The 27,879-nt window shown below is 37.9% G+C and overlaps 1 protein-coding gene across 7 annotated transcripts in view; it reads right to left on the bottom strand.

The window, feature by feature from the left end:
• The window catches only part of MYO9A (myosin IXA), a 175,473-nt gene that overhangs the window by 54,888 nt on the left and 92,706 nt on the right, over nucleotides 1–27,879 (bottom strand). For 4 of the 7 annotated variants that reach the window (XM_031440897.2, XM_031440900.2, XM_031440898.2 and 1 more), the window contains 13 exons: nucleotides 24,874–24,993; nucleotides 21,096–21,171; nucleotides 18,267–18,410; nucleotides 16,692–16,731; nucleotides 13,811–13,933; nucleotides 11,053–11,133; nucleotides 9,280–9,390; nucleotides 8,310–8,432; nucleotides 6,684–6,833; nucleotides 5,555–5,874; nucleotides 3,350–4,957; nucleotides 1,919–2,018; nucleotides 1,183–1,398 (listed from right to left, as the gene is read on the bottom strand). In XM_031440897.2, the coding sequence (XP_031296757.1) occupies nucleotides 1,183–1,398; nucleotides 1,919–2,018; nucleotides 3,350–4,957; nucleotides 5,555–5,874; nucleotides 6,684–6,833; nucleotides 8,310–8,432; nucleotides 9,280–9,390; nucleotides 11,053–11,133; nucleotides 13,811–13,933; nucleotides 16,692–16,731; nucleotides 18,267–18,410; nucleotides 21,096–21,171; nucleotides 24,874–24,993 (3,212 nt within the window). The remainder of the gene's footprint in view (nucleotides 1–1,182; nucleotides 1,399–1,918; nucleotides 2,019–3,349; nucleotides 4,958–5,554; nucleotides 5,875–6,683; nucleotides 6,834–8,309; nucleotides 8,433–9,279; nucleotides 9,391–11,052; nucleotides 11,134–13,810; nucleotides 13,934–16,691; nucleotides 16,732–18,266; nucleotides 18,411–21,095; nucleotides 21,172–24,873; nucleotides 24,994–27,879) is intronic. The other 3 variants (XM_031440899.2, XM_031440904.2, XM_031440903.2) reach the window with 3 other exon arrangements.

The raw sequence follows: 27,879 nt of genomic DNA, 5'->3' as shown, positions 1-27,879 counted from the left end.
TATTCTGGAACTCAGCAAATTTTTCATTAACAAGGTCTCTGTCACAAACAGCTTAAAACAATTTAAAGATTAAATATTAATGAGCCAAAAGAAGACCATCCTAAAATGTTTATCCCATAATGAACAGATGCTAAAGAAGAACATTAGCAATCCAACTTAATTAAGGATATACATGGAAATAAAATGCATATCCCTCCACTTCACCAGTGATAATGTTTTAGAACATTTTAGACATGCAGGGTACTCACACTGTTTTTTCCAGGACAATTCCAAAATCAAATACTTCATAAATATATTCATAATTGTCAAACTATACATACATATATATATATATATATATACACACATATACACACACACACACACACACACACACACACACACACACACCCCTAATTCGGGTTGAGATATGATGACAAAGTTATTTTCTTAATGCAGCTTTATTCAAACATAACTCCAATGTTATAATTTGTGATTAATACAAATTCACATTATCTACAGCCTTTTACTTCTCTGGCTTGGTCCAAGGAGACATTTTAGGCACTGTTCATTAAACTCTTAAAAATTCATGTTTATTTTCTATTACGAAAAAATGGGGAGATGAAGCAAGTTTAAAGGTGAAAAAGAAAAGAGAGAGAATACCATTTCAGCTAAAAGCTACTGAATTATTTAACATATACCCTATTCACTAGACCAGAGAGGGATCAGGAAACAGCCCACTGCCTGCTTCCGTAAGTAGTTTTATTGGAACACAGCCATGCCCCTTTGTTTACTGACGGCCAATGGCTGTTTTCACTCTACAGTGGCAGAGTTAAGTAGTTACAACAGAGACTGTGTGACCCAGAAAGTCTAAAATGTTTACTATCTGGCCCTTTAAAAAAAAACTGAGGCCGCCTGCTCTAGACCTCTTAAGATGTAACACAGAAAATTTCTACATCAGCGCTTGCTTAAATAATCTTAATTTGGGGGGCCTAATTTATGAGTTGACATACACTATGTTAAAGTGCCCTTTCTCCAAGTCCTATCAAATTAAGGTTTAGCTTTAGTTGCTGTGTTCACTGAGGTTTCCCACGTACAAACCATTATAAGGAGAAGAAGCTGTGAAGGTTAGCTTTAGATTAGCAAAGACTACGCCCATCAGATTCGCTTGTTGCCTATTTTTCTTATATGCTGTAAAATTACCATTTCGGAGTCACTGTGAGAGGCCTGGCCCAGGCTGGGCGCAGGCCCTAGCTCAGAGTGAGAAGCTTGGTCAAGGGAGAGAAGGGGCTCAGTAATGTCATCGTAATCATCTTCCTCTGTATCCCCCTCCCCATCGGCAAAAGTACCTCTAGTCAAGAAATCGGAGCGCGTCCGCGCCATTCGAGCTTTCTTTTTATGGGCCGGTCTGGCAACCTGCTTGACCAAATGATAAAACAAATAACACAACAATGTTTTGGTTTTTTCGTTTTGTTTGGAGACGATGCCAAAGAAAGACATCAGAGAGCTCATGAAGGTATTGAACCATCCCCTCCGCCCCTGTGCCCTCTCCACTAGAAGTGACAGCGATAACCAAAAGCAACCCACATACACTACTGTGGACACAGGGAAAGAACAGAGCTGGATCTACACTGCTCTTCTCTCCACAGCCAAGGAAGTCATCCCTCACTGCCATAATGAGTCAGCAAAGTCACTTGCATAAACTGCCTTTTTTTTCTTAGCAATTTCTTTCTCGTAAATACAATCTGGGTTTTTAGGCACCATTCCCTGCCTAAAGTACACCTTCCTAAATATAACAGAATTAATTCACGGCTTCTTTCTCTATAAACAGTTGGGAGTAAGTGCGTAGACAAGGTGCTTTACCTACAAGAAGAATAATTTCCAAAATAGCGTGTGTCTATTTTGCAAAAAAGATAAACAAACAAAATTTAGGACTTACCTCTCCTTGGCCCAGCCCAGTTAACTTCACAGGTTTCCATGCTGGTTCATCTTGTTTATGGAGTTGAGGATTTCCACTGTTTAAGGCTTCCTTGGTGACACTTAGGATAAAACAACAGGATTACATTTCAGTTCCTAGCAGATATCTCATGGCAGCAGTCCTGAAGTATAGCATGAAATATAGTCTGCCAGGCCAGGTCAACGAAATAGATTTGATAATGAGAAAGCCAAAAAACCAAACCTCCAAATCCTGAGAGTTAGTCTTAGAAGGGGCCTTTCCTTTAATCACTATAAAGTAAGTAGCCACCCAGTGAGGAGGACCTCATTTCTTTGTTTTATACTAAGATGAGAATGACCTCTCACCTTCTAGCATAGTGCTGGGTTTAAAGTAGACATTAACTTATAGTAGTGACAGCTCAAGCTGTCATGTAGTTCAACTGCATTTCATAGTACATAGAAATCCTTAGTGGAAAAATAAAATGTCAGTGATCTCTTGCCCATATTTATAAACGGTTTCTTAAAAATCTGTATGCAACTTTCAAGACTGAAAGATTTAAAAGCTCAGGTTGTGAGAAGAAAGAAAAAGTTATTTCCATAGTTAATGTGAAATTTAATTTTTTTAGCCCTAAGATTTAGCCCTCCTTTCATTTAAACAGTGATATTCTCCCATAAGAACGGAAAGAATCCACTGTATACAAAGACTTAATATAAACATCTTAAATTTTATCAAGTTTGTTTTTATGTACCACTTTAAAAATGCTTTTCTCACAGTTACCATTGCTTAAAAGTATAAAGAACTTAGATTCATATGAGGCATGCAAAGTGGTCAAACTCATAGAAACAGAAAGTACAGTGGTGGTTTTGCCAGGGCTGGGGTAAGGAGGGGACGGGAGCCGCTTTCAATGGGTGACCGAGTTTGTTTTGCAGGATGGCAAAGTCCCAGGGCTCGGCTGCACAGCAGCGCGCGCAGTTGCCAGCGCTGCGCCGCACACTGTCAAGTGGTTACGACAGTAAGTTGTATGCGGTATTCTCCACAGAAAAAAGCACGAGGAACTTAATGAAGACCATAAGCAGGCCAACAGCTGCACAAAGCCCCGCTTTACAGCCTGATGCCCGCAAGCCTGGGCTGCGACGCCTAACCGCGAAAGCCCACCTGCTGTGCTCCCACGCACTGCCTTCACAAAAGCTTCCTCACTTAATGCGAGGAACCCCAACCTCTGCTATCTATGCTCAGTCAGACTCCTAGGCTATTATTATTAAATTCCACTTCAGGTGGCTGGTGGAGCCAACAGTTAGCGGGTTTTTTTCACACACAGAAAATGGCTAATTTGAGTAGCACCCATACAAAATAGTTGAGGCAGATCAAGGTACCTCAGTGAAATTTTCCAAGCAGTTTCCCATTTACACATAAAAAGACAAACACTTCACTTACAGGGAACTACTCATATTCCCCTTCGGCAGGAAGAAAATGGCCCCAGTAGTTCCGTCTCTGAAAGGGTCATCAGATTTGTGGCTGTAAGGCTGAGTCGGCCGAAGGTGTTCTCTTTTTGAAATACGATTATTAGAGAGTTTAGAGGCTACATTCAGCTGGGTGGACAGTCTGTCTGTCTTTGCTAATTCCTTGATAGTACCAGACTGGCATGGGCCTCCTTTCCTTTCAAAGAACAGGGTGACAGGTCGGTCCTTCACGGGTAAGTGACCAGAGGGGCTGTCTTGTGGGGCAAGGGAGGCATCTTTTACAAAGGCTACTGATGGAGTCCCGACTGCAGTGGGTTCCTCCTTACTTGGGGTGCTCAGGATGAGGAGAGAAGAAGGCCTCTCTACTCTTGGCTTTGACTGATGGACAGACGGTGCCAGAAAAGACTCACCAGTTCTTGACTTTTCAATTGTCTTAAAGGCTTTACGCTCCTTTTCTAAAATACCTGTTTGCTGGCGAATCTGTGCCATCATCTCTTTTTCATTCTGCTGCTGCAACTGCTTCTGCCTTTCTTCCTTCTCAATGTTCAGCTTTTCTAACTTCTTAAGCACAGTGTTAGAAGGATCTGTATTCAAAGAAGCAACAACTTGATTTTCTCCTGAGAAATGGTACTTTCTGGCTTCCCTGTTGATACCCAAAGTAAGAGCTGGAAGTGTTTCTTCACTTTCCAATTGTCTGTTTCTCTGGATACTCGTGTCCAGTTGGGAACCCGTTTTCAGTGGGTCTTGATGAGGAATGTAAAAAAATGTAGGCAGACTATTTGAAATAAAGGAGTCTCTCAGTGGTGGTTTACAGGTAATAGATTCAGAACTGCAAACCAGCTTTTCCTTCGAAGTCCCAGTCTTCAAATGCACCGAGTCAGACGGTGCCCCCTTTTGAATCAATGTACAGTTAATCTCACTTGAGGCACTGAGGGCACTGTCCTGTGGCTCAGAATTTGGACTGCCAGATCTCTTAGGTGACAGAAATGGCAAGTCTCCTTCATCTAGAATTGCGGGCTCCAGCTTGCTCTTCTGGCCTTCCTCGCAGCTCAGAAGTTCCAAGCTGCCTTGAGAGCTTCCACTGTCCGGGGACCCCCGTGGAGACTGAAGGCCCTCGGGCACCAGTTCTGCAGACCACCTGCGTTCCTCTGAAGGAGACGTGCCACCGAGAGAGCGGACTTTGAGCAGTTCTAAACTAAATATAGCTTGCTCTAGTTCTCTCATTCTCCGACTCTCTCTTTTGGCCCGGCCTACTTTCTTCTGGTGGAGATCTTCCAAGGACTTGGGTCTCTCTCTCATAATCACATCTTCCTGCACGTCCACACCACTCTGGCTTCTGGCCCTCTCCTGTCGCTTGCCTGGGGACTCATTCACCCAGTCCCCTGAACTCTCCTGGCTGATTCGATTATTCTCTATCACAGTTTTACACTCCTCTATGGCTTTTACTCTGTCGTCAAAGGAACGATCCTCCCACTCTGAAGGGTCTGAACCCTGAATTTCCAGAGCTGCATATGGCTTGATATTTGCCAATCCAAGTCCTAGTTTTGTTTCTTTTAGTCTCTGTTCTTTTAAAGCTTTATATCTATGTCAAATTAGAAAAAAAAAGTTAGAAGTATCTATTTTTACCACTGGAGAGAATACATTTATTGAGAATCTTTCAAAAAGTGAGAAGTCTCAAAATTTTCTTTTAATGTAATATTTCTTAAATTGACTTGGATGTACATTTCATAATTCTATTTTTATGAGTGAGACAATATTTTATTAAGTGTTATTACTCCTAACTGGGCATTCTAGTCAAAGCATAAATTAACTCAGAAATAAAGCTCTGATTTTAATAATATCCTTATTTTAAGGTAAATCTTAAATATGAGATTAAAGTTTCTGAAGGTAAAAACAGTTTAATACTGACAATGTTTAAAGACTTAACATAATGTGAAAGTTAACTCTTAGCAGTTTTAACAACGATCTTGTTAAGTTTTCAACCCAATTTAATTAATAAACACTTATTTGGTTTCTATGTTAGACCACCCGGTGTGGTTAAACCTTGCTGGGAGTATCACGGCCTAGCAGAGAAGACAGCATACAGAACCAACCCTAATACAAGCTAGGCAAAGGTTCGCAGACATCCAAGCAAAGTACTTGAGAAGACAGGGGCAACTGTTACAGCAGCGAAGATCACCTTTGTCTAGCTCTGAGGCCTCTACACGCCGACTGCAAAAGGACGATCTTCTCCCTTCGCTCTTGATACCTCTTACTCTCCCGGTAGCCCTTCCACCTGGCCTGTATGCAGACGGCAGCCGCGTGCCTCCGCCTGCAGCGCTCCCGCCATCTGTGCTGGACCAGGGCGGCAGCGGCCCGGAGCTCCAAATAGCGCTGCCGCTCCAGGTGCGCGCGCCAGGCGGCCTGCAGAACGGCGGCCGCGTGGGCCACGGCTAAAGCATCCTTCTGCGAGGCTGCCTCTCTCACTTGCTTCTGGTTTAGATAATCCCTCCAGAACCGCTGTGGGGAAGACAACGTAATAAAGGCTGCTGTCACATCTTATGACACGTCTTCACAGAAAAAGGAAAAGAACAACTGTCTTATAACTAGAGGTTAAGTGGCTAAACAGCTAAACTGTGGGTGATTACAGTAGAAAAACAAGTTTTCTTTTCTATATATGCTTGGCTAAAACACTTATTTTAGATAATACAACCTCAATGAAGTTAACCGTAGAACTTAAAATTTTTTTTAAAATGTTGGTGCTTTCACACTCTACAAATTAACAAATTACATTATATTCTCATGCTACAATTTGCCAATACTAATGGGTTTAAGGTCAACATCCATACATTTCAAAGGTTAAGATCCTAAAATTTTCTTGTACAAACAGAAAAGACCCTGTGGAAAAGAGCCATCATATAAATCACTGAGGGAAGAAATTTTAAAAATAAATGTGAAATAAGGTACCTTTCATCCAAAATGAATACATAACAACAATGCATATATAATTCGCAAATATCACTCAGAAAACTAAAAATAACTTTGTCAGCAAAAATTAAGGCATGTAACTCCTTTGCCCCTAATTATACCTCACAAGACATTACAAGTTCAATTTAGTCTAAATTTAACTCCATCAATATTTAATAGTCCATTATTATATGCCAAGTAATCTGTTGGGTGCTGTGAACATTTCAAAAACAAACAGGATGCATTCTTATCTCTAAAGAAGTTCACATTCTTATTTAAACGTTCACAGTAAACTAGTTCAGCTACTAAAACCCAGGCTAAACAAACTAGCCCATCTCACGCAAGGAGTCCTCTGCTCCCACCTGGATGGTAACGGCTGCCTGCCTCAGCTGGAGGAAGTGCTGCCTGCAGAGCAAGGCCCTGAACCACCGCTGCAACACAGCAATTCTGCGAAGCACCTCTTGGTGAAGCAGGTCCTGTAGGTGCTGCCGCCCCTGCTCCTTCAGGAACACCTGCCGGGAGGAAGACAGACAAGGAGCACAGCTTGAGAAGCAGTGAGAAATTTATTTCATGAATCGTCATTCCTGCTGTAAGCTTTTTTAGAGAACAGATATTGTGGCAAAAGTGCAAAAGCAGTACTGACAAATATTTCTATCGATTCATCCAAGGCAACCATCCTCAAACTGGAAAGGAGACGCCAGAATGCAGAAGGGGAGGTGGGAAAGGAGCATCAGCACAGAAATCCCAGTGCCAGACTGTGACACATGATCCCCTCGGGAAATAACCACCATCAGGAGCCAATGCAGCACAGGAAATACGCTGCGTTTTTCAAGGGTGTTGTAGTTGAGGGGAAGAAAAGACGACAGCCACAGATTTTAAAGTTTGAACATAAAATGAATAAATCAATAATCATAGTCTTTTTGAAAGCCAGTATGTATCAAAGGCTTCTTGTTGCCCAAAGCTATTCATTAGTTTATTTATTTACTCCTTCATTCCATTGTAAATCTTTAGGGATTCAGAGGGATACAAAGATAACTTAGACATAATCCCTTTGGAAACAGGATTTGTACTTCGACTTTAAGAGCAGGTAGACAGGAAAAACTATATATTTAAGGTGTACAATGTGATATTCTGATATATGTAAACATTGTGATTTCCACAAACTATAACATATCTATCACCTCCTACTTTTGTCAAAAATTTAAAAAATATTTTAAGAAAGAGCAAATAGATATTAGATACCCCAAAGGAAAACAGTAAGCTAACAGCGGCAAGGGATGGAGGATACCACCTGAGCCAAAGAGGTGGAAACAGTAACAAAGGCAGGAACTGGGGACCACGGAACAATTAAACAGTGTGAAGTCACAATACAGAGATTCTTGAAAAGGAGAAAGATGTTTAGTGTCAATGAGGAGATTATCAGGGGATTATTACTAAGCAGGAAGCCGACAGAAAGAAAGAAGTATATTAAGGTGATGGTTCTGGTACTATGGGTAGAGTGAGTTAAATGGAACGACAAATAGACTGGCATCAGATGATGGACCTGTTTACTGTAAGAGAAATGTGTGTGAGAGCTAAGAAACAGAACTAAAATGGAAGCAGTAGGAATGGAGAAAAAGGGAGAAATATGAGAATCATTTGTAAGGAAAAAGAATGAAGCAGAGCTTTGTAAAAAAAAACTAAAGGGTAAGCCAAATATGATTATGGTTTCTAGCCTAAGAAACTACAAGAAAGGTAACAGAGAAAAAGAATAGTTGATAAATTAAGGACAGTAGGGGAATGACAATCACAGGCAGGACTAGAGCACTGGCCATAAGCTCTTTGATCACTACTGACTAAGATTATTAAGTAAAAATCTTAGCCTCATTTCCTTCAGATACCTGGTACATTACCTTTCTTATAAACATTCTCACAGGCAAAAATTGCCATTATTATTTAAATACAAAAATGCACTCAATTTTGACAAGGGCTGTATATATCATATTTACCATGGATTTTCCAACTTGATAATTATCTGGATTAAGATTTATTTTCCTGAAGAAATCCTGAATGTTAAATTTGGATGGTATAATATTTCGGGGAAGAAGTACGTGGAAATGGCTCACAAAATCCTGAAAAATGAAAACAAAATGTTGTAAAATCACAAGAGAATTATATGTAAACAAGATCCTAAACTGGCTAATTGTTGTTTTATTGATCCTTTTCTCATTCTTTTAAACAGGGTGAAACTAAGAAATTACTTGCTAATTTAAAATATTACAAAAGATTACTACGTAAAACGGTGGGGGAGCAGTGATTTGTACATATTTTGTTTTCAAAGGAGAATCAAAGAAGAAAAGACGGGCAGAAACTAATTCTCTCTTTTGAGAAAGCTGTATTCAAGACCAAAGAAAAAGTTATTTAACAACAATCTGAAATTCTTAGCAGAAAAATAAGCAAAGGTGGCGGCTACTACAGGATAAAACTGAGAATGAAGCTTTCCCTCCTGGTAACAGTAAAGACTGGCTCAGCTGCTGAAAAGCTTCCAAATAATTTCTACACCCATAGCAGCAGCAGCTGATGAGAACAGCAGTGAGCCTTGCTGGCAGCCTCCTATGAAAGAAAATCCTGCTGAGAAAACTTAAGGGAAAACTAAATGGAATTCTTTCTTTTGAACTAGGTAGTTCTGATTGAACTACTTCAGTTACTGGAGTAATCAGTGTGAAGAACTGGCTACATTATGAGTAAACCTGCATTAGCCAACTTCCAGATTCCACTACAACACAAGCTTAATGAGACTGTTGCCATTCAATGGGAATGCGTATTCTCTATCCCTCTTCAATTCTACATACAAAATACGGAAAGGAAAGGAAGAACTAAGAGAAATTAACAAGTGAGCCTCAAGTAAAAACTAAGCAAGACATAGGAATAATTTACTTGATGTGCATATATATTTAAATATCACTATAAAGGCATAACCTGGAAAGAGTATTTGCAGCTGTATCCTGACTGGCGAATTCGAACTGTCTCCAGCATCCCAGTGTACCGAAGCTGTCTAAGTACCAAGGCATCACTGAACCTTAATGGCAACTAAAACAAAACAGATGGGAAAAAGATTAACCCAGAAGAATAGATCTCCAAATTAACGTTTGTCTCATAAGTGTAGTTAACTTTTAAATATTTAAAAATTGACTAGAGGTTGTCTGGTTAAGACGTAGCAGAGGCAACTAGACAGTCTTAGCTCCCCAGCCGGTAGCTGCAGAAGACTTCTGACTGCCTGACCTTAGGGGGAAAAAAGAGACCCCGAGCTTCCAGGCTTCTCCAGTTGCAGAAGAGGAAGACCTTCAAAGCTCAAAAGGAACGCAGTTGCCCACGGAGGCAGCTACACAGTCCAGTCACTATAAAATCTGTAACAAGATTAACCTACTTGTATTCAGTCAAGTCTGTATTTTTGTTTTTAAAGAACTTATCTATAATCTCCCTCAGAAACCACCTACTACTCTACCAGCTGCCTGGGTTAAGTGAGAGCTGACGGATTCCTCTTCTAATGACCAGTCCAAGGGTGAGAGGACTGATCTCCCCACTGGGCAGGAATTGCAGGGAGGAGGCGAATGGGGGGCATTCGCCCGTCACCAGCCACAGCACTGTCACTCCTGGGTATCTCAGTAGGCACGTTCTAAGACATCCAAAAGAGAATGTGTCTGGAGTTTCTGGTATTTCTCCCTATTCTCTAAATACTATTTTCCAGTGATGCACTAAGGCAATCCCAAACATTTCTCTGCAGAGAGAGGGGGCATACCAGCTGTCAAGTAAACAAAAGTCAAGTAGGCAACATACATTACATATCAATGGCACTTAACATTTATTACTTATTCTGTACCCTTAAACACTTTAGTAACTGAACTCCTTGTACAGAAAGGTCTCAATCAATAATAGGGACTCTAGCGCCCATTCAACCGTAAATAAAATGGTTTGCCTTTTTGTCACTACAAAAGAACAACTAAGATTGACTTAGCGCTTCATACGGGCTAGAAACACTCTAAGTACTAGACAGGTGTTGACTCACATATAGTCGCAACACACTATGAGGTTGATTCTATAATTACAGTATATTCTTGCAAAGATGAAAAGATTTAAGCCAGGAAAAGGTTAAGTAACTCATCTAAGATCACAAAGCTTTTACCTAGCAGAGTTGGAGACTGCTTCTTAAAAACCGAGAAAGCTGAACCTAATTCCTACTACATTTTAGCTGTTTGGGCTGGAACTATTTTTTCCTATGATGGACATAAAGATGACAATGTTTATACTTAATAAATACATTTTGCAAAGCTCTAATTAGGGGAACTGCCATATAAAACAATAAAGTATCAAGAATGGCCAGAGTATGTTCCTTATTTTACAGGCACAAGAATCTCTACGCATGAAACGTGCCAAGCAGGTTCTATAGGAATGACTGACAGCTTATACCCAAACAAGAGACAGTAACCTTGGGGTAACAAAAGCTGCATAAAATCCTTTTGTCTGATGGAATTTCAAGAGGTTTCTGGTTCTCTAGGAGATGCTAAATCAAGCCCATATACCACTTTACACAAGCAGTAAGTGTGGAAATTACACAGATACCCATAGAGAACACGGTTTTCCTTACAAAGACTATAGATAGCTCTTCCCCTCCACTTACTCTCCTTAGAAAGAATTTAAAGCTTGGTTTGAAGTAAGCTGAGCTAGAAGATCTCGTTTATAGGATGTTTTTACCTTTTCGGCATTAGAGCGGATGCATTTTACAAAATATGGTTCTGCTTGACCAAGTGTCTCCATCAGCTTGCTTAATGAGGCCTGCAATACAAAGCAATGTAATTAGCATTTTCTCCTATTCCAAACTGATAATGAACAATTTATAAATATAAACAATCATGTTGGCAAAATATACAAAGACAAGTGGTATACCTAGAAATAGGTTTGTTTCTGAAAAGCACACTGTGTACACTCCCACACTGATTCAACTGAGGCCAGTGAAGGACAAGCACGGTAGTTCAATCTTAAAGCTGATAGCCTGGCAACACTAAAAATTGCAGGTGTATTTCAGAATACTTTAAATCTAGAATAAATTTTTTATTTTTCTTCACATTTCATGGAACAATTTTATCTAAACTCACGCAGTCCTAGAGCAACTTGGGGGAAATATCCGGTAAGGCACCCAGGAAGGCAGGAATTCACTGCTCCAGTTTTAATGTTTGCAGAGTAAGCAGTGATGTCCCCTCGTTCACTCCAGATGCTGATAACTGGTGCTTTACCTCTTTCTTTGCCCAGATTAGTCTGGAGTTTTATAAGTTTTTTTTTTAATATTTTAAAATAACTAGCTTTTTTGTTTCATTAGTTTTTCTCTATTATTTTTCTATCTTCATTTTCATTGATGTCTGCTTTTATCTTTATCATTTTATCCCTTCCGCTTGCTTTGGGTTTAATGTGTTTTTTTTTTTTAAGTTTCTTAACACAGAAGCTTAGATTACCAATTTGAGTCCTTTCTCCTTTTCTATTAAAAGCATTTAATGTTATAAATTAACCTTGGAACACTGCTTTGGCTGCACTGCACAAATTCTGAAATTTCATTTTCATGCCATTTAAAATCTTTAAAAAATTCTCCTTCCTCTTTGACTTGTGTATTATTTAGATGTCTGTTCTTTATTTCCCAAATATTTGGGGACTGTTATCTTTGTTTTATGATTTCTGGTTTAATTCTATTATGGTCAAATAACATATTTTGTTTATTAATACTCTATCTAATTTATCTATTGGCTTTTCGGTACTATCTCTTTGTATTGTTTTTTTGTGGCTGCTCCGGGAATTACAATATACAAACTTACTACAGTCTACTTAGGAGTCAATATTTTATGACTTCAAGAGAAACTTAAAAGCCTTACAACCATATAGATTTCCACTATTGTTGTATCTGCAGTAGCTATAATGTGCACTCTTCAGATTAAAGACTAATTTTGGTATGCAGACACCTGTAAAAGATGCAAGGTAACAAAACAAGGTACACTTAACAGCTTAATGATTCTGCCCTTCATAATTATGAGATTCATGCTTCCTTTTTACCACGCTCACCAAGTTACCTGTTGATCAGAATCTGGCCTCCCATGTTGATCTGCTAATCGGAGGGAACGGTGATAAAGAATTAACAATTGTAGCAAGTCTGCTTATGAATCCTGTTTCTCATAGTATATTAATAAATGTTAATACTGCTTTACACAGCAGTGTTTATAGTTTATCAGTCATCATGACTTTTTTTCTCTGTAACCTACTCATCTGTGTGTTTCTAAATCTACAAAGTGAAAAGCCAAACTCCGGGAACGCGAAGATGGCACCAAGGTTCAGCCAGACGTGGCAAGGCAACACCTCTCTCTCTTTTTTAATAGTCAAATACCATTAACCCATAGGATTATGATTCAGATGGTTCTAAAAATCCATGGTAGAGTTTCCAGTATACTCAGCTGTCTTTCCTTTAACCTCATCAGCACATAATAAGCTATTTGGCTCTTCACTCTTGTTGGGTTTCTCTTTTTTTTAAAAAAAAAAAAAAAGCATTTGACCAAATAGCGTTCACAAATCCAAATTTTTCTCTAGGTCTATGGTGAAAATTATCTAAAATAAAATGACATTTTGGGCCTGTAGTTTGAAGGACTGTGCTTACAAATCAAACAAGATCATATCCAGTAGATAATAGTAGGCAATTTACATTCAGATAGCCTGGCTTAAAAAGGAACATTAAAAAAGTGATGGCATATATCAATCAAGCTACCAGTAGATAAGAGAAATTTTTGGTGAACACTGCTTCTGTAGATATGCAAAGCATCGTTACCATCCAGATTTTCAGTTCATTTGCACAACTATCTAGCAAATGAGTGTTAGACAGAGATGACTTGAGAAGAACAGGAAGAAGTCATCAGAAAAATATTTTGAAAAGTTACTCTGGAAGTTTTTTGGTTAATTTACTATGATCATATTTATTCCTAGATATCCAGTCACAATAAAAGGAACTGCATTTCTATGTATATAAAATAAAAATAAACAAAACAAGAAAAAAATGCTCCAATTCCATTCAGCTAAATCCTGATGGCAGCAGCAGCAGCATGTGGCTTAAATTTACATAGAAAAAAATATACACCATGATGTTAACAGTGACTATATTCAGGCAGTAGGGTTTAAAGACCAATTCTGTTTATGATATCAACTTCTCTGCTGCTTTGCTCCTCACAATGGAGACAATGGACTCCTCTCTGGGACACCCACTACCCAGAGACACAGGGGTGGAGAAGAAAGGCAGCTGACTCTCTTCCCATCTTTGGCACTTCTCTCCAAGATGACCATCACAGCACAGCTTCTCAGCCACACAAATCATACCCATTCAGGTGGCTGACAGATCGCTTTGACCTTTCAGTGTCACTCTAAACAAAACAGACCCCTCTTTGCTAGAAGTGAAAGGAAAACACAGAACACGGCAGGAAACAACCTGGAACTGCGCGCTGATGCTGGGAGGCTTCTTCTTCTTGTGCAGGTGCAGCAGCGACTTGGCGATGCGGTCCTGCAGCGTCAGCCTCATCAGGTGCTTCAGAGACTTCACTTCCAACAAGTGCTGGAGAGAGGAGGGAAGAGAATCAGAGTCTCCCCATAAATTAATCTAAGAACAGGAGAAACACAACTGTAAGCCAGTTTTCATCGCTCCTACGTATGACTGTGGTGAATACAGGAGATTAACATCCAGCCTCCATCCTACCTTTTCTGCTTTCCCACAGAAGCTTACCAGCGAAAAAGAACTACGTTTCCCAAACTCTCTTGCCTCTCAGGTTCTGGATGTGATTTAAAAGTTTAGCAATTAAATTCCCACACGTGAACTAGGATGGTATAACTGAGGCAGCAGCTCTGGCTCCTCGCTTGTTTCTGCTGCCAAACACGCACACAGAAGTACCCGAGTCTTCTGCAGTCCCAGGGTCCAGGCACCGCTTTTGCCCAGAGGGCAGGGCAGCTGTGCTGTCCCCACAACTCTAGGAAAAGCACTTCCGCCCTGGAGCCAACAGTTGTAGCAGCTCCTTCCGGAGCCCGGATCACACTGCAGGAGGCACGAACCTGGAAGCTGCAGCGACAATGGCAGCTTCCGCATTTCCCAGCTTTCCGATTTCAGCTGGGGTCACTTCTGCTCCTTTGTTTTAATACTATGAAACTCTAAGGCTTGGGATGATTTTTTAAGCACCTCTTTGAATTAAGTCCCTTTCTACTTAAAAATATTTACGGTGATTACTGTTATCTGCAACTGAATCCTGATTTATGGGGACAATAAATTAAATTCAATCCCAGGGCTACAGCAGGTAAGCCAGAAACAGGTATACAGAAAGAAAGAAAACACAGTCCCTTATCAACCCTCATTCTGATGTGCTAATTATTAATTTTAATAAGACTGGAGTGACACATAAAGCAACTAAAGAATACAAGATAGGATATTAATAATGTATTTTAGAGCTTTTTTAGCCAATCATAATTTTTTAAATCCTATAATTTACGGCAGTGAATCTGTCATGGAAAGAATGTATCTATACAGATGTGTAATGTTATTCAAAGACTAGTAAAAGTTCAACTGTATGAAAAGCACAGAATTGAGTTAAAAGCAAGATAAATTTAAAAGACCAAAAATATTAACCTTGACAATATAAACACTAAAAAAACAAAAACTTTCAAATGGTAGTAAGTACAATACATATTTAGACAATTTCAACTACGAAAAAAATTTCCAACAATGACAGACTTATTATCTATATATAAGAACTGTAAAGAAAATCTTTAAAAATAAATCCCATGATAATAAGTGAGCAGAAGACCACAAAAAATAATTCTCAAAGTATAAATGACAAGTTACATAATGACAGTCAATCTCACTTGTAATCAAAGAAACATACATTTTCTTTTAAGGAGATTTTCTGCACATCAGATTGGCAAACATAGTAAAGACTAATAAAACCCAGTATGCATGTTGCCTCTCTAATATTAAAAATATGTATGTGAATCTGTAAGACACATTTAAAATAACAAAAAATTAGCCATGTTTAACTTTAAAAGATTGAGAAATAGATGGGATTCCTGTGATTGACGACTGAATGAAATTATTTACTTCAGATGTCCAACACCACTCCAAGTTTAAGCAGTCACCCACGAGGACAGTGAAAAGAACAGTGCAAACACTAGGCTCAGAGGCAGCATTTAAAACACTAAACGGCCAAGGAGACAGTGAGGAAAAAAAGGAAAGACAAGTGAACAAATAAAGAGGATGGGTAACGAGTGCAGTCTCCTCTCTTTCTCTACATAAAATCTTCTCAAGGTAAGAACATAGTCACAAACCGCTTGTAAGAATTTTCTTTGTGCTGTGTAGTCACTACCGCTAGAAACCACACTAGCAGTGTGTTAAATTTTCTCTGGAAATGTCAGATGACTTAAGTGTCAGGAATAATTAGGCATGGATTCATTTTCTTGTTTCTTGAACTAAAGAATCATGAGAATAAATAGGTCTTTTTCAGTTCTTTTAAAATTCTGGAATTACATTCATTAACAAGGTTCCAAGTGACAGGATTCCTTCTTTCCGAGGGCACAAGAGAAAGAAACAATCAGTAACATTTTTCTTTCTTTAGTAAATTCAGTAATATTCTGGAATGCAGATCTGGATAGGCAAATTACAGCCCCTGGGTCAAATCTCATGGTTTTTAAGTGGTTTATATGGTTAAAAAAACGTCAAAATATTATATAATGGCATGTGAAAATTACATGAAATTCACATCTCAGTGTTTGTTCATAAAGCTTTACTGGAATACAGTCTTACTCATTCAGCTGCATATTGTCTTTAGTTGTATTTGTGCTGCAACCGCAGAGCGGATTAGTTACAACACTGACTTTTTTTTTGTTTCCAAGCCTGCAAGCCTATCTGCCCCTTTACAGAGAAACCTGGCTGACTCATGCTAAGGATGACGTAAGTTAGGTAAGGACTACTTAGAAATTATTTTTAAATCAGGTAAAATTCAGAATTTGATCTTAATCTGCCTCAAGGAGAAATGAAAAAGCCTTATGCAGAGAGGCAATTACTAAACAAAAATTTACATTTATATTCAGAAGCTTCTCAAACACTAGAAAATGGAATAGATCACAAATATTTTCCTGAATCATTAAGCTTATTAGCCATTTCCTAACATTTAGCATTATTTTTAAGCTGGATTCAACTGAATGTACACAACCCCTATTCTGGGTACAAATAAGATATTTCTTGTTTTTGATTTATAAAGATTGCTTGTATGATTAATAAAAAAATTATGAAGTAGGGCATTAGTGGAAAAAAACTTTTTCATAATACTCACCTTTGGAAGAACAGGTTTGGATTTGAAATTTTTGTTTCTCCTATAGAGACAAATCACACATTAGAAAAAAACTACTGTAGAGATGAATTATTCAAGGTCTCTACTAAAACAACAGATTACATACCCATTCCCACGCTACAAGTCCTCTAAATGAAAACACTGTCTAATTCAACTAAGCAGGCACCTTTGGGAAGAAAGAATAAGCAAGGGAAAAAAAAACAAAAGAGATGCCTGTTCTGTAATACAGGTACAAACTGACTTAGCGTGATGATCAGTAGCGTAATGTTGTACATTCAAAGCTAGAGTTTCATTTTCTTTTGGATGTTAATAGGGCTCTGAATCCTTATATCTACAGAAGATTTGCTTCCGTCATTAAAAGACTTTAAATAGACACCTAATTTCATGAATTTTTAAAATGCACTTTTCACTAAAATTTATGATCTTCCATTTTTGGAAATTAAAAATTCTCTTCTCGTTTTTTCTTATTCATAATTCAATATCACACTTACATCAAGATTTTCTTTTTAATGGCTACATAATGCTTATGAACATGGGCTGGGAGTCAGTTAAGACCTAGGCTTGAATCTAAGCTCTCCCACCTACCAAGGTATGATTTTAACTTAAGACTTGGTTTCATTACGCAGTAATGTACAATGAGGATGACAACACTATCAACCCCACAGATCTGTTGTCAGGCCTAAATGAGTTAAGCCACAATTCTGGAGCACAGCAAGACTAACCTAAAGCAATGACTAGGGATTAAGGAATCCAATTCAGTCACACTTTCAGTTAGTGGTCAAAAAATAGTCTATGGAAGTGTTTATGAAATATGTTGCCACAGACAGTAAAAACTGGTCCTTCATGCATAGTTACGTCTATGTCCTCAAACCAGTCCTGTGATCAGCTAAGGAGAAATGGCAGGCTTCAAGAGTGTCGACATGTAACACTATACCGGTGCCCCTTCAACAACGTGGGTTCTGACGGCACGGGTCCATTGATGGTGGAATTTTTTCAATAGTAACTACAACAGTACTATTTGATGTGAGGTTGGTTGGATCTGTGGATGCAGAACCATGGATATGAAGGAACAGTGGATACGGAGGGCTGACTATGCGCAACATGCAGATTTTCGATTGTGTGGAGGGTTGGCACCTCTAACAAGCGCTGTTAAAGGGTCAACTGTCTATGGCTCCATTCACTGTTTCACAAGGAATTTTCTTGCCCAGTTTGTTAGGATTACCAAAATTAAAGGACAACTGCAGTTAAAGACTGGGAATCCTAAAAAGAGCTAACAGTTTTTCTTTCTCTGGATGTAGGAAGAGGTCTTTCAAAGAGCAATAGAGAATCATCTCCATAGTGAGTATATTCAGTCATGATCCTCCTGGGAGATGAAAACAAACAGCAGCTTTATAATACATGAGACTGTCACAGCTCTAAATTCTGCCTACTTTTGAGTCTTGTTTCATTTAAAATTCTACTAAGGAAAAGAATGTTTCGTGATCACCCCCTTCTTTCTTCAGCCAGAAATTTTAAACCAGTCATAAAAAGCAATCCACATTACTGATCAGTACTAACGTGAGAATTCCATGGGCTCTCTCCAAGAGTTTGCTGCTAGCTGAATTAGAGAATATCCCATCTTTATCAAGCAAGGAGGTGCTACTTGATAATCTGCTCTGGCGAATCCCAGTTCTGCCATTCCAGGCAATATCAAATGTTTCACTGTAAAAATTAAATACAGTACAATTTCTTTTGTTAGTTGAGACATCTCTAACACTCTTTAAATTGCTTAAATGAGTAAAATAAAACTGTAAACACTAAGGTCAAAATTCAGAAAAAATGCCAACCCAGCAAAAGACGGTTTTATTAGAGACTACTGATCAAACTGGACTAAGCTTCTCCCCATTCAGAATGAAAAGCTTCTGTGGATTCTGGCACATTCACATGCAAACGTGCACGCAGATGAGCACACCATATAATTAACACCTTTAAATATACTGTTAAGCACTTAACAAGTCAGTAAATAATATAATGCATTATAATATAATGGCCTTTGTGCCTGTTAGAGTTTAGAGCTTCCAATGCTGCCGAAGCAATGTGCAAGCCTCATCGGCCGTCCCATCCTACTGAGGATTAAATTTCCTCCCGGAGGTCTCGTTCGCACTCTCACTCACTACACACGACCACCAAAGCTACTAAGATCCCTCTGTGGGCTGAGCACTGTTCTAGGCACTGGAGATAAAGGAACGAACAAAACATAAAATTATCAGTGATTACAATATAAAGAGTTAATAGGGAGCTTTCCAGGTAAAGACAGCAAACTGGACACATATTTGGATTCCTCCGAAAACCCATATACACATTAACAAAATAATTTTCAAAGGAATAAACACTTAAGAATAAAGAGAATATACTAAGAAACAACAGTTACACATTTTGAAACACCAAAAGCAGATGAATATAGAAAGCACTCTCGTTTCACAGTATTAAGCCTGAGAAAGAAATCTTACACTGGCTGGGGAGGAGGAGGCTGAGAAGCATCCCTATTTACTGGGCAGAACTCCTAAAAAGCTCCTGTGAACAGCTGTAGAGTGGAATGCGTGAAGAGTAAAATGTATCACCCTACAGTGGGGGAAAAACGCCTTTGGAAACTTGTTATCTAGGGAGGAAACAGGTGTGTGTACCACCAGAATTTACTACTGACAAGTACATAATAATGAATTTCATACACTGTGGAAGCACATGGTGGGTTTTTTAACTAAACGGTGTCTGCTGTACCATCATGCTAATCTCAGAGCATTAAGGAACTAGAATAAGTGGTAATAACTGCATGGCTGATCTGATTTTTCATGTATCTACTATTCTGTCCTCTCCATCTTCTCACCAGTTTTCTCTCAAATATGTCTAGAATAAATGCACCAATACAATAAATGCAATCTGGAAGAATGTCTTGTTAAGGCTGCTAGCTGGCCTCTTCCTGGTACCAGCACCTCAGTGCCGCATCTTTCTTTACTGTATGTAAAGGAAAAGCAGCAAGCTGATGTCATCACCTTCCCTGTGAAGACGGGTCGCATAAATGAGTGTATGCACACATGTTTACAAAATCAGCTTATCGTTCCATGAGTGCCTAAATTCAGCTAACTGCTTTAGCCCAAACCAATCAATCTGAAACCAAAATATTAGACTTTCCCAATGGGTGCATTAAAAAACGGAAGCCCATGTAGACCTCTTTAGGTATCCAAAACTGAAAGCATAAAGAAACACAAACTAGGAATGAGGAGAGTTATAACCATTGAATTGTTCTGGGAAAGGCAGCAAGTCAGAGTTCCCTTTTTTTTAATCCAAATCAAGAAAATGAGTTCCTTAAGTGAGGGGTCTCTAATGACCAGGGTGAGAATACTGCCAAAAGACAAATGAAAATACACAGGTCACCAGATTAATTATCTAATTTGTTTTGGGGTAAAATCTAAGATGAACATATAGTGGTGATTTTCACCATTAGCCAAGCGTCACTGTTAAGAAAACAAAACACATATTCTATAAAGATAGCAAGTAGCTCCATTTGCTGGCATTTAAGATTAGTATAGTTGAGGCTGGATATCTGGGCTGTGTTAAATGGTAAACCTAGACTTCCTTTAACAAGAATAAGAAGTTACAAGAAAGCGACGAAGCAGAGAAGTGACAATACACATTAGAAAGACAAGGTAACTCAAACTGGGAAACCTGATCAATGCAGTTATACGTTAATTTTAATGGCAGACCACCCTCCTCACCAGGACACTACGAAGCTCAGTCTTCTTGAAGGTATTTAAAAAGTACAAAGCAGACGCTAAATAATGTTCTTCAGTGCATTTAGAATACAATTACTATAAAACAGTACGTGTAAAGGACAAAGAAACTTTATTTACAAACTCAGAAAACTATTTAAATTTTTTTACTTTCAAATTTTATTCACGAATTCTTTACTGAAAATGGTAAAAGGTAAGCTTTGCTTGTGACACTCGTCAAGAACAGGTATTGGAGGGTTTGATGTAAATCAAACTACTCAATTATTACTTATTAATAAGACTTCTCTGTGGAAAGCAGCAGAATACGCGTAACTTTTCCAAAAGACATTAAGTGCAAAAAGGATCTCAGAAATTTAAACATATGTGCTCATTTTTAATTATTCTGGGGGAACTTTTTTTTTAAAGTGTACAACCATTTTACCACAGGCAATCTTAGAACTTAGTCTTAATAGTTTTGTTAACTCTAACCTTATTTTTCACATCATTTATAAAAGCTTTAAGAAATAAACAAAAAACTAGACCTGATTTTCTTCACACTTTTAAAGTCACCAAAGTATTAATAAGAATTCTAGTTATTTCTTCTATACTCCCCTGAACATACAAAACCAAACATACTTACTGTTGGTTTTTTTCATTAAGAGTATTCACACCCTGAAGATCAGAAAGAGGTGTTCTGGGATTTTTCCGAGCTAGACCTAGCATTAAAAAAGCAAAAATTTTCAAATTAATGGTAAGAGAATTTGAACATGAAACAATTTTTCTAAGGACAAATGAAATGAATGTACTTTGATAGTAAATATTTGCTAAACATGTCAGAAACATCGAAATAATAATATGAACCAAGTCCCTTGACTGTTACTTACAAATGTGACCTAGTCAAAATGAAACAAATCAATTAGGGAATTTAATAATAAATTCTTTAATTTCTTCTCTCACTTAAACATTATCAGGAAATACAAGGGTAACTGAGCTGAAAGTCAAGAAGTGTACAAGCTCGTTTCTTACTTTAATATTCAAAAAATTTCTAGTGTTTCCTTTGTTTCATTTTCAGCAATAAATATATTGCTGACAAAAACTATAGATTTTAGAGATCAACGAATCTTATATATATAAAGACACTGAGAATTAAAGACAACAAACTGCTTCTTCAAGAACTACTAGTTTTTTTAAACAAACAATCCAATCAAAAAATGGGCAGACGACTTGAACAGACGTTTTTCCAAGGAAGATATACATAAATGGCTGAACATGCACATCGAAAGATGCTCAACAGAGCTGATTATTAGAGAAATGCAAATCAAAACCACAATAAGGTATCACCCCATCCATGCCTGTCAGAATGGCTATCATTAAAAAGTCTACAAAATAAATGTTGGAGATATGAAAAAAAGGAAGCCTCGTACACTGTTGGAGGGAATGTAAATTGGTGCAGCCACTATGGAAAATAGTATAGAGGTTCCTTGAAAAACTAAAAATAGAACTACCATATGACCTGGCAATTCCACTCCCAGGAAAAAACAGTACATACCCAGAAAAAACCGAAAACACTAATTTGAAAAGATACGTGCACCCCAATGTTCACAGGAGCACTATTTACAAACAGCCAAGACATGGAAGCAACCCAAGTGCCCATCAACAGATGACTGGTTTAATAAGACATGGCAAATATATACAACAGAATATTACTCAGCCATAAAAAAGAATGACGTATGGCCATTTGCAGCAACATGGATGGACCTAGAGACCATGCTCAGTGAAGTAAGTGAGACAGAGAAAGATAAATATTACATGGTATCAATTACATGCGGACTCTAAAAACATAATACAAACGATTGTGTATGTACAACAGAAACAGACTCACAGATACAGAAAACAAACTTGTCAGAAAGAAGACAGGGAAGGAGGAGGGAAAAATTAGGAGTATGTTATTATACAAACTACTATCCATAAAATAGTAAAAGTATCTCTATTTGAGATAACAAACTTGTATGTGGAAAACCCTCAGTAATCCACAAAGAACTCAGGACTAACAAACAAATTCCGCAAAATTACAAGATGTAAGATCATTATTCATAAATCAATTATATTTCTATACAATAGCAACCAACAATTAGAAAATGAAATTAAGAAAAGAATTTCATTTATAATAACGTCAAAATGATAGAAAAGGAATGAACAACAAAATAAAAAATGTCTACACTGAACACTACAAAGCATCGTTAAAAGAAATTAAAGAAAACCTGAATAAACAGGATAGCTGCCCATGCTCATGGGCTGGAAAACATTATTATTAAGACAGCAGTGCTCCCCAAACTGATCTACAGTTCAATGCAATCTCTATTAAAATTTCAGCTGCCTTTTTTTATTTTACAGAAATGAATAAGCTGATCCTAAAATTGATATGGAAATGCAAAGGACCAAGAATAGCCAAAACAATGTTGAAAAAAAAAGAATATGATTGGCGGACTCATATTTCCTGAATTCAAAACTTTCTACAAAGATATAGTAACTGAGACAGTATGGTACCAACACAAAGATAGACAAATGGATCAACAGAAAAGAACTGAGAATACAGAAGTAAATTTTCACATTTATGATCAACTGAATCTTGCCAAAGGTGCCAAGATAATTCAATGGTTAAAGAATAATCTTTTCAACAAACGGTGCTGGGAAAACTAGGTATCGACAAGGAGAAGAATGAATTTGGGTCAAAGACCAAAATAAAATAAATGCTAAAGTATAAAACTCTTCTGGGTGGGGGGTTAGGCTTATTTATTTATTTATTTTAATGGAGGTACTGGGGATTCAACCCAGGACCTTACACATGCCAAGCATGTGCTCTACCACTTGAGCTATATACCCTACCCCACTGAAGAAAAACTCTTAAAACAGGAGTAAATATTCCTGACACTGGATTAGGCAATGGTTACACCAAAAGCACAACCAACCAAAGAAAAAGACCGACAAACTAGACGTCATCAAAATCTAAAACTTTTGTGCTTCAAAGGTTACTGTATCAAGAAAGTGGAAAGACAATCCACAGAATGGTAGAAAATGGCAAATCAAACATCTGATAAGAAGCTTGAATCCAGAATGTAAAAAGAATTCTTACAACCGAATAATAAAAAGCCAACTCAGTTTAAAGATGAACAAAGGATATGAACAGGTATTTTTCCAAAGATGATACACAAATGGCTAATAAGCACTTTAAAAGATGCTCAACATTATTAGTCATCGGAGAAATAAAAATCAAAACTGCAATGAAATACTTACCTTTGTTCTGTAAAATGAGAAAATACATTTGGTAAAATCTTTCAAAGTGCATGTCACATTTTCTCATGCCAAGACAGCACAAGCAAGAGAGAACAAGGACCCACAACATTCGCTGTTAGGGATTCTACTTATGCTCTCCTCCGACTGATGATTAAATATTAAAAACTTCATGGAACTTCAGTCACAGAAGTTAGTCAAGTAAATCTGAGCTCAGAACAGAATATGTAAGTAACTCAGGTCCACGTATATATGAAAACTGATGAGTTAGGTGCTCGTTCTGAAGGATTCATTTATTTGCACTATAGCAATAATGGGAGCCAAATAACTGTAACTCCACAACAGGCAGAAGAGTCTATTTTCATGCAGAATTAAGTATGACAAATAGAAAAGGAGAAAATGGATGGATGGAAACCAAGGGCATCTTTTTACACCAATTTTGTTAAAAAAGAGAGAACACCCACTATGACTCTGTCATTCTGCCTTCAGCCAAAACATCACATGGTGGCTTTGCTCGAAACCAGACATCGTAAAGTCTGACAGAAGGACTATTCAGACGAAGTGGATTTACCAATGACACATGAAAGGAACACTGCTGATCTTGAAATGCAAGTATAAATAAGGGTAAAAATCAGCAGGAATTCAAGAGACAGAAAATTGTTGGCAATGTTAGATACGTTAATTATCTTGATTGTGGTGATGATTTCACAGCAGTATATATATGTCAAAACTTACCAAACTGTATGTTCTGGCAAGCAGTTTACTTTACCTCAACTAGATTTCAATAAAGTTTATTTTTTAATCAACAGGAAAAAAAATCATTATTCATTTTTCCCATCACTCAGGTACTTTAAAGACAAAAATGGAAACCAATTCAGAGCCTATAACCAATTATAATTAACAAGTCCAGGATCATAGGCAAACAGTCATCCAAGTTAAAAGAAGAGGTATAGTAACTTTCCCAAGAGAAGGAACAAAGATTTCAATGGAAGTATCATGAGACTGGTCAAAATTACACAGGTCACATTTCCTACGCAATCTGTATCCCACCCAGGGGTCGAATGCTCCTGGTTTCCATTTCCAAATGAATGTGATGACACAGAGTTTATCAGGATTCGCAGCCTTACTGTACTTCTCTTCCTTGCACCTCTGCAGAATCTCTAAGCTCCTCTGGTGGACTGGGTGTTGGAGAAAGCTAATACTATCCATACTTTTCAAAATTGCACATGGCGTTGTATCATCATGTCCTTAGGAAGCAAAAGAAAAACAAAAAAATGGAGAAAAGAAAAAGACATTATATAAGCCCAAACCAATAGAGAATCAAGGACAGTGCTGCCAACTATCATAAGAGTATATAAAAATGTATCAAGTAATAGGGATTAAATGTGAATAATTTTTCCAATTAATTTGAGAAAAGTACCCAGAAATAAGAGGAAAAAATAAAAGTCCTATTTAGGTGTTCAAAGCATCCTTTTTCAGGACTCAAAAGTGTCTTGAGTTAACAACATACTAAAAATTTCTAATTTCAAATATTAGGAAAATTTCCAAAACAATTTGTATGGTGTAGTTATTTTTTTTTAACGGACTCATTTTCATCAGGTCTGAAATATAATTAGTTGGCAACAATGCAAGAAACACTGATGGAATCCCAAAGAGAAGTACACCCAAAACACTTTACCCAGGCAAACTTTCACAAACCTCGCAATTAATCACACTTGCAGGAATTCCAAGTGTGTCAATGCTGAAAGGGTAGGAAGAAAAGCACCAAAGAGCAGGAAAACCCAGCAGCACTTCTGTATTTATAAATCTGAAAACAAAGCTGAAAATCCATACCTCACAACCACTTCTTAGCAAAGTGAGACAGAATTAAGTGTCAGAGGTGAAGGGAAGAGAGCACGTTCAAGCAAGACCAAAGCCCCAGATTAGTGCTACTGACACAGTGAGTCACTCGAGCAATAAAGGCAGGGGTCGGGGTTGGGGTGAGGGCGAGGGTAGAATGTACCATAAATATTAGCAATAAATGGACTGAAAAGAGAGTTCAGGTTTTCCAGGTTTCAGGGAAGCTGAGTATCATTTACTCAGAGAACATCTCTACAGTTAGAACATAAGGTTCCAATGTGCGGGGGAGGGTGTAGCTCAGTGCACAGTGCCTGCTTAGCAGGCATGCGGTCCTGGGTTTAATCCCAGTACCTCCATCAAAAATAAGTCAATAAATAAACATAACTACCTCCCCCCCTAAAAAAAAAAATAAATAATAAAAATTTAAAAGTTCAAATGTATGTATGTTTGCCTTTTAAACACAAAAGTGAAGAGCTGAACAGTAGACAGAGGCAAATGAAGCAACACAAAAACAATGAACTAAGTTCCACAGGAGATTATTTACCGTATAATTAGGAATAAGATACTATCTATGAATAGGTCTCAAGGAAGAGTCATTTTAAAAGTTAAACAGAGGCAGAGGAATGCAAAGAGGTTTGCAAAAGCATGGTTTAATCAAACTGTAATTCCTTAATCTGAAATTCTACATCCACAGAATAGGCACTTACGTTTTAGCTAAGGAGACAGAATCTTACGACACCATAAAATCAGCTAGTAATATATATTATATATATATAGTAGGCTTTTTAAGTAAAAATTTTTCCTATAATTAAAAAGGAAGCTAATAAAACACTATCTCATTTATCCAGTATGGAGAGCCCATAGTTGCAAGTGTTTACTGTTTCAAAAGGAGACAAGTATTACCAGGTTACCAACAGTTCTTAGTCAAAAGGTGCCTCAATAAAAATATTCTATCCTCATTATTATCAATAATCCTGCCCTCCACAGGCTGCTGGAGAAAGAATGCTCAGGCTCCCACCAGCTTGCACTTGGCTGACTGCAGGGTACGGTAGGGGTTGGGGGGAGATAGCAGCTGAGCTGGACCATTTGAGAAAAAAACACCAGGTGAGTTCTCTAGCACCAGACTTTCAGGCCCTTCAATAGCTAACTTGATGCACTGCTAGTCAGAAATAATTTAAGAAGATCATAGTACTGAAGTGTTTTATATAAAAGTTTAGGGCATTAAATACACTAAATTATTACATAATTTTAAGAAGTTAGAACTCGCTCACCACTATTACAACCACTGTACTCTATTTTCTATTTAGCTAAATAACCTGTGGCAACGCCATTTGGATATGGGTAATTTTGTATCTGCGACTCTTTTGTGTCCCAAGATATCTAACACCTTAGTGTTTTTTATTTTTTAACTTCTTTCACTCTGCTTTCTATGCCTTCTTTGAACTCTTTAACAACTTTAAACATTATTTTACAGACTATAATAGTATTTCCAAACCTTACAGGGACATTCCTCTCTGCCGTGTGTACCAACTCCCGCTGTCAGAGTGGTTTGGTTTCCCAGGATGGTTTTATCAGTGTATTTTCAGTGCAATCTCATAAACTCTTAAAAGAGGTCTATTTAGTATTTGCTTACACTAGTTCCTGGTCTAGTTTTGATAATTTCTTAGTTTGAGATAATGCACCAAACAGCACAAATTTAGACATCATAACCCATACACGGGGAAGATACGGGGCACTGATTTTTTTAGGGAACTTTTTTTCACTTTACCTAAGGCCTAACAGGTTGATAGGTATTTGCTCTTCCTCTAGGCAAGGGCCACAGAGAGAATTTTTCAGCGCTCTTTCAGCCACAGAAAGCTTCAGGTTCTCTGAATCTCCTACGCCATGCAGCAAGCTCGCTGCCAGTCCCACTGCATTCATTCTAACTTGAAGCCATGCCTCTGACCCTGTGACAGTTTCTAGGTCTTAGGACCGTTTTTTAAAGGTGTATTTCACACACAGTAAAAATCCACTAATCTCAAGTATACAGCTTGATGAGCTTAAACAAACGTTTACATCATGCAATTCTCAATCGAGATATGGAACATTTCCATCACCTCAGCAAGTTATCTTATCCCTTTCCTGTCAATACCACCCTGACCCCTCCCAGAGTCAACTGAGGAATGATTTCCATCACTGTGTATTTCTCTGCCTGTCCTTAAACTAAATGAAATCACGCCGCACATGTTCTTTCATGCCTGGCTGTTTGCTAAGTGTTCTGTGAACCATCCATTGTGAGTATCAGCAGTTTGCTC

The sequence above is a fragment of the Camelus dromedarius genome, chromosome 29 (assembly GCF_036321535.1).
Source record: "Camelus dromedarius isolate mCamDro1 chromosome 29, mCamDro1.pat, whole genome shotgun sequence".
NCBI lineage: Eukaryota > Metazoa > Chordata > Mammalia > Artiodactyla > Camelidae > Camelus > Camelus dromedarius.
This window is presented reverse-complemented; position numbering and strand designations above follow the sequence as displayed.